This window comes from Poromitra crassiceps (genome assembly GCF_964638095.1).
Source record: "Poromitra crassiceps genome assembly, chromosome: 15".
Taxonomy (NCBI): domain Eukaryota; kingdom Metazoa; phylum Chordata; class Actinopteri; order Beryciformes; family Melamphaidae; genus Poromitra; species Poromitra crassiceps.
In genome coordinates, this window is record NC_139634.1 from 7,556,171 (window position 1) to 7,575,724 (window position 19,554).

The 19,554-nt window shown below is 42.5% G+C and overlaps 1 protein-coding gene across 4 annotated transcripts in view; it reads left to right on the forward strand.

Moving 5' to 3' along the window:
* Window positions 1-17,474: 17,474 nt before the first annotated feature.
* LOC310790633 (UDP-N-acetylglucosamine--peptide N-acetylglucosaminyltransferase 110 kDa subunit) overlaps window positions 17,475-19,554 on the forward strand; it is a 28,082-nt gene continuing 26,002 nt past the window's right edge. For all 4 annotated transcript variants that reach the window (XM_083652341.1, XM_083652342.1, XM_083652343.1 and 1 more), the window contains exon 1: window positions 17,475-17,851. In XM_083652341.1, coding sequence (XP_083508467.1) covers window positions 17,815-17,851 — 37 coding nt within the window. In that variant the 5' untranslated portion in view covers window positions 17,475-17,814. The remainder of the gene's footprint in view (window positions 17,852-19,554) is intronic.

Sequence of the window (19,554 nt, forward strand, 5' to 3'; positions counted from 1 at the left end):
GGAAGAGACCTCTCTGCAGAGATGTTATTGTGGAATAAAAACCTCCTAGAACACTTGAAACGGATATCTCATTATTGATGAATCAGCAGGGCATTGCATGTGGATTTTTCCTCTACAACTTGGGGGCTCGTCCGGGATCTCACGACTGGGATGCGGACCTCTGGCATGTCGACTGGTGATAACCTCCTGTCAAAGTTGGACCTGAAAGCTCGATTAATGCTAAGAGAGCAGGAGTCGACATGCGGAGGAATGTAGCCCAGCGCTGTGATCTGCGGAACCTGGTGAGGCAAATACACACTGGATGCAATGTTGATTGATCGGTTTTATGTCAAATTGAGTAGCTGTGAAATTTAGAATAATGTTATACAATTGGTTCTAAAAATAGACAATTGTAACTACTGCTAAAAGCTACAGGTCTGGGGGATGTGTGTGCGTGTAAAACGGATGTAACCACTGCCTTAGTCAAAATAGGATTTGTCTAGAAGAGAGTGGTGCGGGGTCATGGTGATGCTCGCGTGAGATAATATTAGATAAAACTCACTATTGCCGTTATCGGATATACTCATCGCCTTGGATAACGGATCCAGAAGAGGGTGAGGCGTGCGTTAGTAGGAGGCGCACGCGTAAGGTAACTTACTAGAGCCGACTCATATTTGGGCAAGATTTAGAGAAGAATACATCGGCCTGTTTGTCGACGGGCAAACAGTAAAGACGCAGACGCAGGTTGAAAGGTACACTTGGCGTCGACGTAAGTTGAAAGGTATACTTAGCGTCTAAAACTGCAGTATAAAGGGGTAAAGCAGCACATACCCAGACCTGAGCGTTGCGAAAGGAGGTATAAATTATATGTAAAAAAAGAAAAAAGAAAAGTTGTTTTCAAAAGGTCTTTTTCCTTTGAACAAAAAAAAAAGAAAAAAAAAAAAAAAGGGGAGAGTGTGGGTGAAACTGAGCAGTGAGGCTCATTGAGGAAGAAAAAAAAAATTAGAAAAATGAATGGGAAATGAATGGGAAATGACTGAGATATGAATGAGAAATTTCTGAATGAGAAAAATGAGAGGAAGAAAAATCACAAAGTTCACAAACTAAACTTTTTGTTTTGGGGCTAAATGTTCAAGTTAAACTTTTTGTTGTGGGGCTAAACGTTCAAATTGAACTTTTTGTTTTGGGATGCAAGCGTTAAACAGGGGCTAAATGTTCAAATTCAACTTTTTATTTTGGGGCTTAAACGTTCATATGTGTGTAGATAAGCCGGCCGGCAGGGGACAAACAGGGTTGTTTATTTTGTTATGTGGATCCACAGTGTGTTTTCTATACCTGTCTACAAAAGAGGGATTGGTTGTTATTTTGTTTTTATTGGTAATATCATAAGGCAGTGATTCCCAACCTGTGGTCCGCGGCCCCCTGGTGGGCCGCGAAGGTATTGCAAGTGGGCCGCCAAATCATTTCCAAAAAAGTATGATTTTTGAAAAAAAAAAAAAAAAAAAAATCATTTTTTTTTGAAAGATTTTGAAAAATCATACTTGAAAAAGTATGATTTTTGTTTCTTTGATGTTATTGCTTTTGCTTGAATTGAAGTTTCATCTTTACATCATCTTTATATTGGGTTTGTGTTTATTTGTAACCCTATCGATTTAATGGGCTTTCTTCTGATATTTGGATTTTGTTTGGATCTGATATTGGATGTCAAATTGTTATGAGAATGCATTTTTCCATTGTTGAAGGATACCGTTATTTATTAATCATTTGTTAATTAGCCTGTTACAGACAGCCCCTTGCTTGTCATTTCTGACATCTGTGTGGTGCTGATGGACAGCTCCTTGAATGATTGGTGTGTGTGTGTGTGTGTGTGTGTGTGTGTGTGTGTGTGCATGTGTGTGTGTATGTGTGTGTGTGTGTGTGTGTGGACAGCTCCTTGAAAACTGTAATACTGAAGGTGTTGCAACATGTTACAGGTGCTGTGTTAGTGACTGTGGAGCTTCCAACATGTTTCTCCTGTATTCAGTTCAGTCCTTTATGTTCAATTTTCAATAAAAAAGTGCTCTGAGAACGCATTATATGGCCTTTGTATTTATGGGGTCGGAGGTGGGCCGCGAACATTTTTGAGACATAAAAGTGGGCCCTGAGTTGGAAAAGGTTGGGAACCACTGTCATAAGGTATTGGTTTTGATTTCGCACACACAAACAAAACCACAGTTGTTTAGAGAAAGCTCACGAGGAGCTATGGGTTTGTATTTGCAGAGGGCGAAATACACACCAGGAAAGCACATTTGTCTCAAGCAGACCTACACGCCACATTTAGAGGGAAATATAGACTGTATAAAAGTTATGGCCTAGGTGGTTTTGAAAAACCACAGAAAACAACAGCAACACATTTAGTATGAAGGGGAAAAGAAAGTATGTCTGCCAGAAGCAATACATACATACCATACATACATACATTTTTATTTATCATATGAGGAGTTTAATCTTTCGCTAGTGTCTCTTAATGTGTCTTAAAAGGTCTCGACCTGGAATTGACCCGCGCCTCACCACCACCACCATGTAGCAGACTGAGAGTCAGCGCCAGGCTCAACTACACTGAAGACCGCCAGCGGTCCAGGCTCCAGCGGAGACCATCAGCACTCCGGGCAGGCTTCAGCCAGAGAACCGGCAGCAGCATCCGTACCAGCAGCCACCAGCCCTGAACACCGCAGCTAGCGGCCAGCAATGGGAGAGAGTAAAATCTCTCCCTCCCGTGTAAGTGTTTCACCACACCGGTGTAAACGGGCTACAGAAATGCAATATGAGTGGTTTGCTTGCTGTAAAAGAATATATGACTGCCGTGGAGTTTTCGATTCATAGGCTTGGCCCGGAGGTTGACGCCACCTGGACAGTAACAGCGGAGAGGACTCAACGAAGCGAATCAAGACGGAGCGGAGAGGGTGTGAGGCGCTGGTCAATCACAGGCGAGAGACTGACACGGCCGGAGACGCAAGCCAGTTGAGGGTGGAGGAGTTCACAGCAGAATTTTCTCCAAAGACACCAATTATGAGCAGATAAGTAATGACACACATGAACATTTGCATGTTACAGTTGTTTGACAAACCATTGTTTTAGTAAGAGAATCACACACTGTATACATTATGTACATGCAATGCACACAGAGCAAAAGTACTTTTTTGCAGTATTACAATACTGTTGGATAGAAGTTATGTTTTTTTTTTAGGAAAAGGGATTATTTAGCCTGGGGAAAAAAAAACTCTTATTGCCAAGCGAAAAGGTAAATGTTTGTGAACACACTGAGATTTCTCTTCCCCCCCGCTTCTCAGCCTGAAGCCTTGAAACCTGCAGCACCCTCCAGATAACCACAGTGCATAGCGCACACACATTTCCCAAGAGGACTGAGAGAGGCAGAGACAAGTTAAAGGGTGTCTCTCTCTAAAAATAAGTATATAGAAAAACTGCTAAATTAATTGACACATGCGTTATATAACGCATCTGTCAAAGGGGGTAAGCAGCTTTTGTTTTTGTGTCTGTTTTTTGTTTTGTTTTTAAGTTTTTGTTGTTGTGGTGTATGTGTTTTGTGTGCCTGTGTGACTGAGACAATCAGATGGACAAGCAGACTGAGATAAGCAGATTGGACAATCACCATGGGACGATCTCCAATGCCAGATGCTGAGATCCAGCCTCCCACATTCTCCACCAGCGCAATTAGCTTAGGCTTTCCACGTACACACACACATGCGTGAGCTGGACCACAGACGGTTTCCCCATGACGAATCGGATGCAGAGAGTCGTACTTTGCGTGGTTTGTGTAAAAACTGTGATCATGTGTATTAAAAAGCGTTTTGGAGTCATAGGAGACAGGGGAGTGTGAACACAGTGTGAATGAGTGATGTTTGATGGTGAAAGGTGTGTGATCGTTGAAGGCAATGTTATTGTACACCAGTTAGACAGGAGAAAGGGGACTCCAGTGTGACTGGAGAGCGGAGAGGAGGACAAAGACTTGAGACATGACTTGGACTTGTAAAATAGACTAGAGTGACCATTTGCATCAAAATTGGGTCGTGGGTTCAATTTCCCAGCCTCTGAGTGGGCTGCATGCCAAAGTGCACTTGGTGTGTAGCCTATGTCTGCCAGAGGTTTGGAAATCGTCAACAATTGTAGTAAGAAACCCGAAAAAAAAAGAAAAGAAAAAACATTTGTAGCCTGTGAGAATGTTTTTGTATGAAATGTGAATAGCGGCTTGCTGATATGAGTGGATAGTGGAGGACGAAGTGGGAGGCGGGCCAAAACGATTTAGTGACTTCGACTACCAGGATCCAACACCAGTGAACAGGAGCCAATTACCAGAAATGTGTAAACTGTGTTTTTAAGAAGAAAAAATATGCCAAAAAGTGTGGAACAATAAAAAAGGCCATTGACCTCTGACACACTTCGTTTATGCTATGAAATCTTGGGTAAATAATCATGCTTGATTTGATATTAGCATAACTAAGAGTTTGATTTGAGCAAATGATACATTGTAACATAAGTATGTATTAAGTATTAAGTAAGTAACCGAAATGAAGGACTTATTAATTGTGATTGTGAACACATAGGGAAATTTTAATCTATATAGATGTGTGAGATGATACATTTTTTTCTAACAAGTTAAGGATAATAGTTATGTTAGTTTTCTTTGACTGTGTTTTAACTTATAGTTTCTTATCAATAATTTATTTTTAATATTGATAAGAATGATTTATTCTTATCAAAAGTGTGGAATTGTAATGGCAAATTATTGATCAAGTGTGTATTGATTGATTAATTATTAAGTATGACAATTCTATGATGTGTTTTGTGAAATGTGTTTTTCATCAATGCAAGAGGATTGCTGTTCTGTGAGAACATATGTCTTGTTTTGGGAAGTGTCTATGGGAATTGAGGTTCCTGTGGGAACCTGTGTCTTGTTGTGACTATAGACTGGATTTGTTATGGATTCTAGTGAACATCAGATTAGCTACATGGATGAATGGAGAAGTACTGAGTTGGAGGGAGGTTGAATGAACGGATCCAGAAGAGGGCGGGCGATAGTTTTCAGTATATGATGTGAAGTAAACAATAATGCGGGGCTCTTGCATTGACAACGTGGTCAGGAAGAGACCTCTCTGCAGAGATGTTATTGTGGAATAAAAACCTCCTAGAACACTTGAAACGGATATCTCATTATTGATGAATCAGCAGGGCATTGCATGTGGATTTTTCCTCTACAAAGCCCTCTGAGACATGCTTGTGAATTAGGGCTATATAAATAAACTTGACTTGACTTGACTTGAGGAGGAGGTGCTGAAGATCAGAGCTCTGCAACGGAGGCGCAACCAGCTGGCTGGCTATTGTAAGCTGATCATCTCTGGAGTCGTGGACATACGCGCCACCACAGATATCTGGAAGAACTACAGCAAGGTGGGGAGGAGGAGGAAGATGGAGGCCTTAAAGACAGATGGGAGTTAAAATGCGGGGGGGGGGGGGGGGGGGTTAAGGGGCTAGAACTGGAGGGGAAGAATGAAACTTAGGACAAGATGGGGAATATAAGGTAGAAGATGGGGGCAAGAAGCAGTATTTTGTTGGGGAAATATGTGTGGCACTGAAAAAGGCAATACAAATGTACACAGAATAGAGTATAAGCCATTGTGTTCATTCTAAATCTATGGATTGTCTTTATCATGCTAGTAAGAAATGGCCACCTGGGGGGAAGCACGGTAGCGCAGTGGTAAGCGCTGTCGCCTCACAGCTAGAAGGTCCTGGGTTCGATTCCCACCTGGGACGCTGTGAGCGATGAAGGAGTGCGCGCCCGTCCGCATGTCCTCGAGTGCCCACAGCCCCTGGGTGGGGTCGTCAAAAGGGCCTTTCTGTGTGGAGTTTGCATGTTGTCCCTGTGCCTCCCTGGGGGTTTCCTTCATATAGGAACCCCTCACCAAAACATGCAATATCCTGGTCGTTCGGGGCGCCTGTTCGGAGGGCGGGGAACTCATTGGAATAGTGTGATCCTCCCACGTGCTATGTCCCACCAGTGAAGCTTCCCCTGTCAGGTGAAAAGAAGCGGCTGGCTACTGCCCATGTCTCGGAGGAAGCATGGAGGCACAAAAAGAAATGAAAGGAAAAGGACAAACAAGGTGGTAATGATAAACGATGTTTAGGATAAGACTGGGAAACCGAACTGATAGGAGCCAGCAATGTTTAGGATAAAGGTCCTTACACATCAAGAGCGATGCGAATATACAGTACGGCACGAAATTGCGATGCGACCATGGTTAGAAAAAATAAACACCGCAATAACGCTTGGCAGAAACTTCGCCGTTGGTATGCACGGATGCATTAACTGCATTAACGGATGCATTCTTTACTGCTGCACAGCACAGTAACCCGGATGTTTTCCTAAATTTGAGAATAAATGTCTATGTTATGATGACAATTATTGTCGTGTGTTATTATCAGTGTTTCATAATATCCTGCCTGCTTGTTGACTGCTGCTGTTTGTTGTTTGTTTTTGTTGAGTACTTATGTAATCTTAAAATGCACTTTTTGGGCCAAGAAATGCTGCAGGTGCATCAGATGATTTACACTAAGTCCTCTGAGACAATTGGATGGGGGAGACAAATGTTGACCAATCCACAGAACATTACTGTAGTCTGATGACAGTATCCAACAGGGTATCCGTGGGGTCTTGAAAAGTTGAGAGGAGAATGTTGTCCATCATGGAGTCTTAGTTCTCTGGATGTGGGTTCATTAGAGTTAATTACTTGCACAAATAACATTAGTCCCATGCTAGACCATGGCCATGCATGGAAATAAATAATAGATAACCTATGACATATTCATCTTTCCTTTTGATGGGGTGCAGCAGGTCAATGACAGGCACCAAATACACATTTAAGAAGTTGGTTGTGCACCTGTCACTCTGAAAAGAAAAAAAATGGTAGGCTTATCTTACTGAGAGGTTTAAGGCTAGGTTACATGCTGTCTGTCTCTACAGTATATCTGTATTTGTCATCAACACTGGAATCTTGAAATCCCTTTAACAAAAGCAAATCTACCACAGATTGTAAGTTTTGTCACGTTTCCAACTAGCTTCTCATACGGCCTGGCCTGGCCTGAAGCTTCAACATGTGGTCTCACTGATGTGATCTCCCTCCATATACCCGGCCGGATCCCACTTGAGGGTCCAGCAAATAGCCATCGGGATTCGGGAACGCGCAACCTCTTGTGTGGTGCGCTCGTCCACGACAAGTACCTGATCACTTTCGGGGTTCTCTGCGGGCACTTCGGCTGATTACAACAGGACTTAAGTTTACGCATATAGGCTGCAGAGTCTATGGTTTATTACGCATACAGTGATGACGGATGACGGGCCGGACAGCGGCAGCCTGCAGCCAGAGCCAGATTAACACCCCCAGGGGCCCCGGGGGAAACTGAAGCTCCCAGGGGCCCCCCTACCCATCGTCCGGATGTTTGGATGTTTTTTCGCCATATTTAGAGGAATATCTAATTTTAAATTAACATTAGTATTATACTGTTATGTTATTATTCCGTTTCTGAGATTCAGTTTCTCACTCACTCATAGGCGATTCTAGGCTTTGCAAAGAGGTAGCACCAGCAGGATAAAGATATTAGTCTGACTGGGGGGTTTCTACGACAAAGAAATTTTGTACATTTTAAAGTAAAATGCATGAATCTGATGCACTCTGAGAGCAAAAGGAAGAGGCTAATCTTCACATTAATATCCTCTTCACTGTGCTGTGGCTTTACAATGATGAAAAAATAATTGACATTACATTTCCAATACAAAACAGCAGAGGGTGCCGCAGCACCACAAGCACCCCCACTTCCGGCGCCCCTGGTCACCACTTGCCCACAGGCATCCAATGAGACTAAATCATCAGACTTAATCTTCTTGGAAACACATTTTATTTTGTCCTGATTGGTCTTAGATTTGTGTCATAGTTCTGTTGAGCCCAACATGAGCCCGACAAAAAAAATAAAAAAAAAAAAAAATTGGGAGGGCCCCTTCACCCCGGGGGCCCCGGGGCACCTACATAAACTTTCAACCATAAAATTGGATGAGCTTTTGTACCTTGTCCAGTTTTGTCTGCCATGTTTTTACACTGATTATTACACTGAGTATTGTGTTTTTGTGAACAATATTAAGGAGGAAAAAAAGTCTCTATGAATGAGGACATGTTTAAATTAAAAAGAATGAAGTGAAGTATTATGGTGCAGAAAGCCCAACATGTAATGTGCAGGTTAATTACTACTCTCTAGGAATAAACCCATGAATAAATCCCTGATGATACTAATCTTACTTATATAAATGTATATTATGTTAATGGATAATTAATATATATGTAATGGAGAAATTAAGCACATTTCAGGAATAATATTAAGGGGTTTGGTTTTGTAGTGTTGTTTCTTAAGATCTGTAAAATGACAACAGATGAGAAATGATCACAGCCATATACTGTAGATAACCTGAATGATCCCTATGAGAAAACTGGGTTAGGCTTCATGCTGTGCTGTTTTAAATCTGCTACTCTCATACCGGAGAGAATTTCTCAACACAAAAGCCAAAAATAGCTAAGCTCCCAACAACAAGTGCTGTCGTCTGTTTATGCCCGTTTGTCTTAATCTCCCAGTCCACAGTGATCGATGAGTGTTACTTCCTGGAGAAGATGGAAGAAAACCACTACAACACATACCAACCACAGAAATATAAGGAGAGCAACTGGTACGTGGCCCTGAAAAAGAACGGAAAACCAAAACTGGGGTCAAGAACCCACATCGGACAGAAGGCCATCTTCTTTCTTCCCCGACAGCTGGATGACACGGGCGAGTGAAGACTGTCCAGACATGTTGTCATCTCAACACCAGCAGCCACTGGACACACACAGGGAGATCCCACCCCAAATGCATTTACTTGTGTTCCACCTATAGAGAGGCAGTGGAACGTCACTTCCTGCTTCAGCACTGTACCAGAGATTTTCGTCCGCCATTTATTTTCCCATAGACATTTCGTAAAATGCTTATAAAATAGTTTTACTTTGTCGAACCAAACGGTTCAGCTAACGCTATAATCAGGAGAAACCATAGAACATTTCACTCAGACCAAAACTAAAAAAAATATTGTCTTTGAACCCGCATTTTTTTAAACATTTTGGTCCCAGTGAAATGTTATGCGATCTCTCCTGTTTCTAAATATATCTGTACCGTTTGGTTTGAACCAGTAAAACAGTTTTTATACGCATTTTACTAAATGTGTATGGGAAAATAAATGGCGGATGAAAATCTCTGGTACAGTGCTGAAGCAGGAAGTAGGCGATCACTTTGCCTCGCTATACAGCAGCTGCACGAATCATAAATTTACACAACACAAAAGCGTTCCTTAGGAACCGATAGATTCCCTATTTGTCCAAATTAAATCCTGGTGTTGGGTACTGGTGGGACAATGGTGTCACCAGCGATGGCTGAACCGCTTCACCACCTTGGCGGGTTAGCAGTTCACTAGTCTCGCTGGCCAGCCTCCTCTCCCTCTGGCAGTGCTCTTGGAAAATAGTTTCCAACAATCCAACTTGCCGTTTTCAGCGTGTAGCAACGAGCTAGCATGTAGGTTTCTGCTGTTAGCTTGCTAGCTAGTTAGCGTTGTTGTTTTCACTGAGGCGGCAGGGCACTATTTACAGCGACACACAGGGAGGAGGGAGCGGAAGCCGCTCTGATTGACATGGTCGGAGCCAATGACAGAGTTTGTAATAAGCCGGGAGCGGACATCCGGCTGCCACCAAAACAGTCGCTCGAATGGGAGAGCAGAGTAGAGCAGGGGAGGGTTTATCCCAGTTATGGAGACCTGCGGCGCCAGACTCCTCGGACGGAAGGGAGAGGAGGCTGGCCAGCGAGACTTAGCAGTTCACTGACTTTACATTACTTTAATTTCAGATACCTCTTGCTGCCGCTTGGTGTCACCAATGTGCAAAATTCCCTAGTGCAGCTTTAAACCATGGCTTAAACATTTACACATTAGGTATTTGGATGAGGCTCAGAACTGAGTCTGAGTAACAAGCTTGGACTTTAATAGCTGTTTCACAATGCTGAGCTATAACACGTTTTATTCTAAGTGTCATCAGAGTATCCGCTGAAAAGAAACAGGCCAGTCATTCTTTTATCACATTTTGAGTATGGCTGCCTGTGAAAACTGTGAATGTAGTACAATTGTTAAAAATCCCAAGCTGGTTTTCTGGACTTCATTTACCATAATGCATCACTCCCTCACCTCTTCCTCTTGCCCCTCACCCAGCTGCCCACAATCACCTAATCACCCTGCACACTCCCTCAAGTCAGGTTACCACAATGTTTGGTACAAACATTTGCTGAGCTCAAGGTGGTGCAAAATGGTGGCAGGCCAACTCTCCGCATGGTGTGAAACTGACTGGGGTTTTAAAGGGAGTGTGCAGGGTGATTAGGTGATTGTGGGCAGCTGGGTGAGGTGCAAGAGGAACAGGTGAGGGAGTCCAGAAAACCAGCTTGGGATTTTTAACAACAATGTAGCGTTACTGTTCATTGTGACATTGCATATTATTTTACCATTATATAACATTCAAAATAAATGGTTCTACGTTGATTCGGAGTATATTTGACAAGTAAGGTCCAGTAATGCCAAATGTCTGAATTAATACATACAGTTCCAAATTTGAATTCCTCATAAGAAATGTAGCCAATGATTGATTTGAAGATCATCCAAATCAGACTAGTCCACACAACTTTATTGCAGTTACAATTTCCAAAGGCTGCCAAGTCTGTGCTCCCCGGCCTTCCCCACACATACATGATAGCTCCATATCCAATTATTTTGGGAATGCCTTTGGCTATGGCTACTAGTGTATCATTCAGCTTCCTCTCTACTGTCAAATGTAATGAGTTTGCTGCCTTTTTTATGGATAAAATTATTAATATCAGGCAGGCTATTAGTGGCTCCACACCAAGAAATGTTGTGACATCATCCTACCCGCAGATCTCTAGTTCGATAAATTTGTCCCAGTTCAGCGTTATCGACCACGACATCTTAGAGAAAACTGTGCAAGGCCTTAAATCATCTTCGTGCTGTCTCGATACCCTTCCAACAAGCTTTTTTAAAAGCGTTTATAACTGTCTGTCGTCGGACCTATTGCAAATAGTTAATAGATCCCTTGTGACCGGCACTTTTCCTGAGTTCCTGAAAACTGCAGTTATTAAACCCCTACTAAAAAAGCGTAGCCTTGATGCATCGGTAATCAGTAACTACAGACCAATATCTAATCTCCCCTTTATAGCCAAAATAATTGAAAAGGTTGTTTACCTACAACTCAATAGATTCCTAACCTCAAATTATCTCCTAGATAAACTCCAATCAGGCTTTCGCCCCCATCACAGCACTGAAACCGCGCTTACTAAAGTCATAAATGACATCAGAATGAACACAGACTCAGGCAAAAATTCGATTCTAGTGCTACTGGATCTTAGCGCTGCATTTGACACTGTTGACCACTCAATTTTATTGGACAGACTGGAAAACTGGGTTGGGCTATCGGGTACGGTCCTCCAGTGGTTCAAGTCCTATCTTCAAGACAGGAAGTACTTCGTCTCCATTGGCAATTACACATCTGACCTAACTAGGATGACCTGTGGGGTGCCTCAAGGATCCATTATGGGGCCCGTTCTCTTCAACCTTTATATGCTCCCTCTAGGCCTAATTATGCAAAAAAAACAAAGTAGCCTATCATAACTATGCAGACGACACTCAGTTGTATATAACTCTTTCCTCAGCTGACTATGCCCCCATAGAATCATTGTGCCAGTGCATTGATCAAATAAATAACTGGATGTGCCAGAATTTCCTACAGCTAAACAAAGACAAAACTGAGGTGATCGTGTTTGGCCCCAAAGAACAAAGGCTTAAAATCACTGCATGCCTTAAGTCTCGATCCCTGAAGCCTAAGGATCAAGTCAAAAATCTTGGAGTTATTATTGATTCCGATCTCAACTTTAACTCCCACATTAAGTCAATTAGAAAATCTGCTTTTTATCATCTTGAAAATATAGCAAGAATTAGGGGATACATGTCCAGACAGGATCTAGAAAAACTAATTCACGCCTTCATTTATAGTAGGTTAGACTACTGCAATAGCCTTTTTTCTGGTCTCTCCAAAAAAGAACTTAGGCAACTTCAACTCATTCAGAATGCTGCTGCTAGAGTACTAACGAAGACTAAGAAAGTTGATCATATCACTCCAGTTCTTAAATCCTTACATTGGTTGCCAGTGTGTCAGAGAATAGATTTTAAAATACTGTTATTAGTCTATAAATCACTTAATGGCCTAGGCCCAAAATACATAGCTGAATTGCTCCCACGCTACGAACCGTCTAGAACTCTTAGGTCAACAGGGTCCAGCTTATTAACTGTCCCTAGGATCAAATCAAATCACGGGAAGGCTGCATTTACCCACTATGCTTCTGCTAGCTGGAACAAATTGCCTGAAGACCTCAGATCTGCCCCAACCTTACTTACTTTTAAAAATAGACTAAAGACTTTTATGTTTACCTTCGCTTTTAACTGCTGACAGCTACTATGCAAACCCAATGAGTCCTCTATAAGTTTTAGCTCTTTCTGCAACTGCTGCGCCTGCTGCCTATTGCACTTTTTTATACTCTTTTTTTTTAAGTTTTGTTGTGATTCTTTTAAATGTCCATTTTATTTCTTCTTTTCGTTTATTTTCCTGTAATACACTTTTTATACTCTTTTTTTTTAAGTTTTGTTGTGATGCTTTTAAATGTCCGTTTTACTCTCTTCTTTTCTTTTATTTTCCTGTCAACCATTTTATGTGAAGCACTTTGAATTGCCTCTGTGTATGAAATGTGCTATACAAATAAACTTGACTTGACTTGACTTGTATCGCAAAATGCACTGGCATGCCAGAGACACGGCTTGCTCAACCAACCAAGATTTTACTGGGGGGGTCAAGACCTCATTGATAGCAGTTGCGGTAGCCTATAGGTACTACTCACTTGAGTCACAGCTACCCCAGGTAGAGTTGTTTAATTCCCTCTTGTCTCTAGTACATCCGATGTTCTTGGCATTCATTGCCATGGTGATAAACTGTGCTGTTGATATGACAGGGAAGACAGAGAGAATTGAGATGGTGCTGGATGCTGCCAGGAGGTTCCTGGATGTGATGGATGTAACAGTAAAAGATTTAGATAATATACTGAGAGAAGCGGTAACGCTTTAGAATACAGCCCGCAAATAAGCATGTAGTTATAGTATAACAACGGGGTTTAGGGCTGTAGTTATAGTATAACTAAGGGGTATAAGGAGTGAAAAAATACTTTAACTAGAGGGTAACAAGATCTGTACTTATAGTGTAACTACAGGTCCCAGGAGTGTAGTTATAGTATAACTATGGTGTATAAGGAGTGAATTAATACTTTAACTAGAGGGTAACAAGATCTGTACTTAGTTATAGTATAACTACAGGGTTTAAGGAGTCTAGTTATAGTCTAACTACAGGGTTTAAGGAGTGAAAACATACTTTAACTAGAGGGTAACAAGATCTGTAGCCTACTTATAGTCTAACTACGGGGTCACGGGCTGTATTATGAAGCAGGGGACCAATTTTGTACTTATAGGCTAATTACGGGGTACCACACTGTACTTACAGGGTAACTACGGGGTTTAAGGAGTGTAGTTATAGTATAACTACGGGGTTTAAGGAGTCTAGTTATAGTATAACTACGGAGTTTAAGGAGTGTAGTTATAGTCTAACTACGGGGTTTAAGGAGTCTAGTTATAGTCTAACTACGGGGTTTAAGGAGTGTAGTTATAGTATAACTACGGGGTTTAAGGAGTCTAGTTATAGTCTAACTATGGGGTTTAAGGAGTGTAGTTATAGTATAACTACGGGGTTTAAGGAGTGTAGTTATAGTCTAACTACGGGGTTTAAGGAGTCTAGTTATAGTCTAACTACGGGGTTTAAGGAGTCTAGTTATAGTCTAACTACGGGGTCTAACCCCGTAGTTATACTATAACTACACTCCTTAAACCCCGTAGTTATACTATAACTACACTCCTTAAACCCTGTAGTTACCCTGTAAGTAATAATAATAATAATAATACATTGGATTTATATAGCGCTTTTCCAAATGCTCAAAGACGCTTCACAATACAAAACAATATAATACCATAACTTAAGAATAGAGAAGAAAAATAAAGAAAATAAATAAAAGGTGAGAGAGGAAGGAGTTAATGGGTTGAAAGCAAGGGTGAAAAGGTGGGTTTTGAGGGCGTGTTTAAATGATGACAGAGTGTCTGCTTGACGGATATGGGTGGGGAGGGCATTCCAGAGGGTGGGGGCAGCTGCAGCGAAGGCCCTGTCGCCCCAGGTCCGGAGCTTCGTTCTGGTGGTTCGGAGAAGGTTAGCATCTGCGGACCTGAGGCGGCGGGTAGGCGTGTGGAGGTGAAGGAGGTCAGAGAGATAGGAGGGGGCCAGGTTGTTGAGGGCTTTGAAGGTGATGAGTAATAATTTGAATTGAATCCTGTACGTGATGGGGAGCCAGTGGAGGATGGGGGTGATGTGGTCGGAGCGGCGGGTGGAGGTGAGCATGCGGGCAGCGGCGTTTTGGACGTATTGGAGTTTTTTTAGGGTTTTGGTGGGTGGGCCGTATAGAATGCTGTTGCAGTAGTGCAACAGCATTTAATGTCAGAGAGGCAGGTGATGAGGGTGGAGTGGGTGGCGGCAGTGATGGTCTTGGTGGAAAGGTAGAGCTGTGTGTCATCTGCGTAACAGTGGAATTGGTACCCCGTAATTAGCCTATAAGTACAAAATTGGTCCCCTGCTTCATAATACAGCCCGCGACCCCGTAGTTAGACTATAAGTACAGATCTTGTTACCCTCTAGTTAAAGTATTCTTTCACTCCTTAAACCCCGTAGTTATACTATAACTACACTCCTTAAACCCCGTAGTTAGACTATAACTAGACTCCTTAAACCCCATAGTTAGACTATAACTACACTCCTTAAACCCCGTAGTTATACTATAACTAGACTCCTTAAACCCCGTAGTTATACTATAACTACACTCCTTAAACCCCGTAGTTAGACTATAACTACACTCCTTAAACCCCGTATACTATAACTAGACTCCTTAAACCCCGTAGTTATACTATAAGTACACTCCTTATACCCCGTAGTTAGACTATAACTACACTCCTTAAACCCCGTAGTTATACCATAAGTACAGATCTTGTTACCCTCTAGTTAAAGTATTAATTCACACCTTATACCCTGTAGTTATACTATAACTACACTCCTGGTACCCGTAGTTATACTATAAGTACAGATCTTGTTACCCTTTAGTTCAAGTATTAATTCACTCCTTATACCCCGTAGTTATACTATAACTACACTCCTGGTACCCCGTTGTTATACTATAACTACATGCTTATTTGCGGGCTGTATTCTAAAGCGTTACCAAATAGCCTATTTCTTTGTAACCTACATTTAGGGACCTTCAAGTTATACATGTGTAATGTAGCCTACATTAAAGTATAGCCTAACATTACAACATATAGAGTGAATTATATCATGTAGGCCTACTAGGCATGTCGCGCGCTCGATTCCTAGGCTCAGGTGCTGCGCGGCCTCGCCCGTCCTGCAGCTCGCCAAGCTGGCCCTGCTGCTCGCATTCACAGCTCGGCCGCTGCGTGGCCTTGCCTGCAGCTCGGCTGCTGTGTGGCCGTGCCTCCCCTATTGGCGCGCACACATGTCTCCCTCTCTCTCTCCCCCTCTCTCAATACTTCAGTCTCTCCCCCTTTCTCTCCTCTCTCCCCCTCTCTCTCTCAGTATCTCTCATGAGCCTCAGACTGATGACATCATCACTGATGACATGTGTGTGTCTGTCTGTCTCGTGTGTGTGTGTTTGTGTGTGCCTGTCTGTCTCGTGTGTGTATGTGTGCATCACTGATGGTGTCACAATGCCTCTGACATCACTGATGATGTCATCAGTGGGACAGACAGAGACAGAGCCCCAGCTCCCCTACTACGATGATGATGATGGTGGTGGTGGTGGTGGTGGTGTTTCTCTTCTGACTTTCCTCTATTTACCGCACTATCCAGCATGGCCGTAACTAGCTATGAGGACGGGGAGGGGAGGTCCGGACCTCCCCTAATATTTCAGAGGATTTTTTTTTTTTTTTTATAAAACAATCTGCATGGAAAAGCATGAAAAACACGGGATCGCTTTTATTTTGAAACGAAAGGCAGGTCAGGCAGGAAGTCATCTGACGCCGCGTCCGCGGTAACTTGATTCCGAGAGAGCAGCAGCATGGTGGTGAGTGATGACTGTCTGTCTGCCTGGCGAGATAATTGAAGGTGAGCGAGCTGCGAGACAGTGAGCGAGTGAACGACAGACAGTGAGTGACACTGACAGATTTTTTAGCAACAACCAAGAAAGTAAGTGTCTAGTCTGTTTCTTAAGTAATGTTACCTGTGTGACACGTTGGGATGCTACTGGCTAATCATGCATGATGCCAATTGCCAAGCTCCCGAAGTCAGGTATGCAGGTGGCTATATGCATGGTTTCAGTTTCATGACCCAATAAGTAACAAAACGAGGTGGTGTAAAGTTAAAAACAACATAATATATTTTATTTTATTTTTCAATCGTTCCTATCAGGAATAAATAAATGTCCCTCTGTATGTTTTTTTTTATTATCGATGATGACTTTGTGTGTTGTGGGTTGTGTACCTGTGTTTGTAGGTGTCATTTTGATATGAATTTGGCTAAAACAGTTTGTGTTTGTTAGTTAGCCTACAATTATGTTGACAGGAGAGCTGAGCAGGTGGTGACATGAAAGAGAATATACTGAATAATGACATCACAACAGTATAATCCTAATGTTGATTTAAAATGATATATTACTCTAAATATGGCTAAAAAAGGGGGGGGAAAACCCTCAAATTTTTTTTGCACCTCCCCTTGCTGGACCTCCCCTATTTCAGAACACTGGTTACGGCCCTGCTATCCAGTATTCCATAGTACATGTGCGCGCGTCACGCGTGTGTGTGTGTGCGTGCGTGCGTGCGTGCGTGCGTGTGCGTGCGTGCGTGCGTGTGTGTGAGAGAGAGAGAGATCCCACGATTCTTTTCTAGAACATAATTTGCCGCAATGGCTCGCTGCGCCAATGTGTTCTTCCGCGCAGCGTTATTCTTGTCTTGATATGGGCTCGTGTTTCCTTCGGTTCGGTGACACAAAGTATAATGCGTGACTAGAAACCAAACACGTTTCAGACATAAACTCAACTGACCAATTATTATATGATAATGATGACAAATATAAGCACCAAATCAAAAATAATATTATTTCGTAATGGCGGGTGCGTGGATCTAGTTTCTGGCAAAACGAGTCGTCCTAAACACTCCGCCATTTTATGTTCTACAGACGCTTTGTTGTGAAGAGGGAGATCAGTGTGAGCTTTCCGTCAACGCTTTAACGCTGGATGCCGATTTTGTAACGAGTAATGTTGATTCATAGTTAGAGTGATTATATATCGATCACTCTAAGGCAGTGTGACACTTTTCACTGCACCGTCTGGTGGCTGATAGCTCGAGACACGCATTACCAAGGTGAGCTAGCTTGCCTGATAGCTAACGTGTTAGCTGGCTAACTAGCCTCGAGCGAAACACGGCGATTTGCCTCGCGCACATTTTCTCTGGAAAACTGTAATTGATAAGACTACACACTGACGACCACCGTGCAAAACACGAAGACCGAGGAGATGGCGAGCTCAGTGGGAAACGTGGCTGACAGCACAGGTAAGCTACATTTCAATTGGCTAGCATTCATGTTAGCAATGCTAAGGTTGTCAAGCGTGTAACCTTGCGCACATTGATCATGATGGTAACCCGATACCGTTCATTTTAGTTTCGTTACCTAGCTTATCAATGTTAGCTGGCCATGTGGTAGCTGGGTATGGGGGGACTGTGCACCATGTGTGTGTGTGGGGGGCACTACTTGCTAGCTATTTGAAAGCTTTGGAAGGCTATAACGTTACGGGGCATGCACACGGCACGCATGTGTGTGTGTGGGTTGTTGTGCCCAAGTTTGACACGTTTGAACGGGCTCAAGTTGTTATGGAAGACTTGACAACATACTGGATGGATGGAGTCTTCACATCCGACAACGCATAGCTACGTGGCCCTTTACCTTAAAGAAATAAAGGCGAGTGATTGACAAATAGACGAAAACATAATTCCCGAATTCATTACGTTAACATTACTTTCCGCATAACTGAGAAAATATCTCACAATTATGTGATATCGGTAATTTCCGGTGGAGATTTACTCTATTTTCAGATGAACTGTATCCATCAATTAGGGCAGGGGTTGGCAACCTTTTTGATATGAAGTGCCACTTTGGAATTTGCTTGTCAATCAGTGTGCCATACCTACATTAATGACTTGCAGATCAAATTTAAAATCTCTGACGGCTCTGTAATCTTATTCCATCCACAAGAAGGCTGCCATAAACATCCTCAACTGACTCATTAACCCTACCAAACCTTTTCTTCACCATTCTTGTTCATCAGCAGTACATCCCCTCATTTACAGTGTTCCTAGTTCCAATGGCAGCAAATGTCCAAACATCAGGGAATTAAGTGCAACCGAAATATAAGCACCATACAAGAAGGCTACTACAGTACCATCTTATGTAAACATCCAAATCTGACTTGAAATCATGAACTGTACCAAACTTCCATCATTCTTGTTAAGAATGTAAGTTACCCACCCAGGTAGCCTCGACGCAAGAGTCGCCTTCATTCTTCATTCTGAGCAGTGGTGTAGTGGTCCCTGGAGAAGTGGGTACTGTCATTTTTACACACTCCCCCAAATATGACTATAGTCTTACACCGGCCTACTGCATATTCATGCAAGATAATTATATTCATGATGAGGCAATATGGTGTTTCAGTCACAGATGAGTTTATTTTGTAACAATCATTCACCAAACATTCGCCAACAAAAGCAAAAAAAGAAGTTTGAAAAATCCAAATTTGCCTGTCTTAATTTTTTGTTTTTGCTCCAAGTGACATTTTTTGTGGTCACTCACCATTCAGTAGGTCGCTGCCTGGTTGGCTTGGTTCCAGCCTTAAAACTCATCGTATAGACAAGTTTCCTGGGCCGTTCCTAGGGCGGCGCCATAGCAGCCTTTCGTGTCCCCGGCTTCCGTTTAAGTCATACATGGGCAACATACGGCCCGCGGGCCGTATGCGGCCCGCGGGCGCCCCCTGTGTGGCCCGCGATGGAATTGCAAAAAAAAAAAAAAAAAAAAAAAATTTTTTTTTTTTTTTTTTTTTTACAGTGCACCTGAACGCAACATGCAAGATACCCGCTGAATAAGTGTCCAAATGTTCATGTCATTCTGGCCAATACTCTTCTGTTATAGCATTTCAGTCTGGAATATGGAATAGCCTATCTTTCAATAATATGTATGACTAAAAGGCTAAAAGTAATCTCAT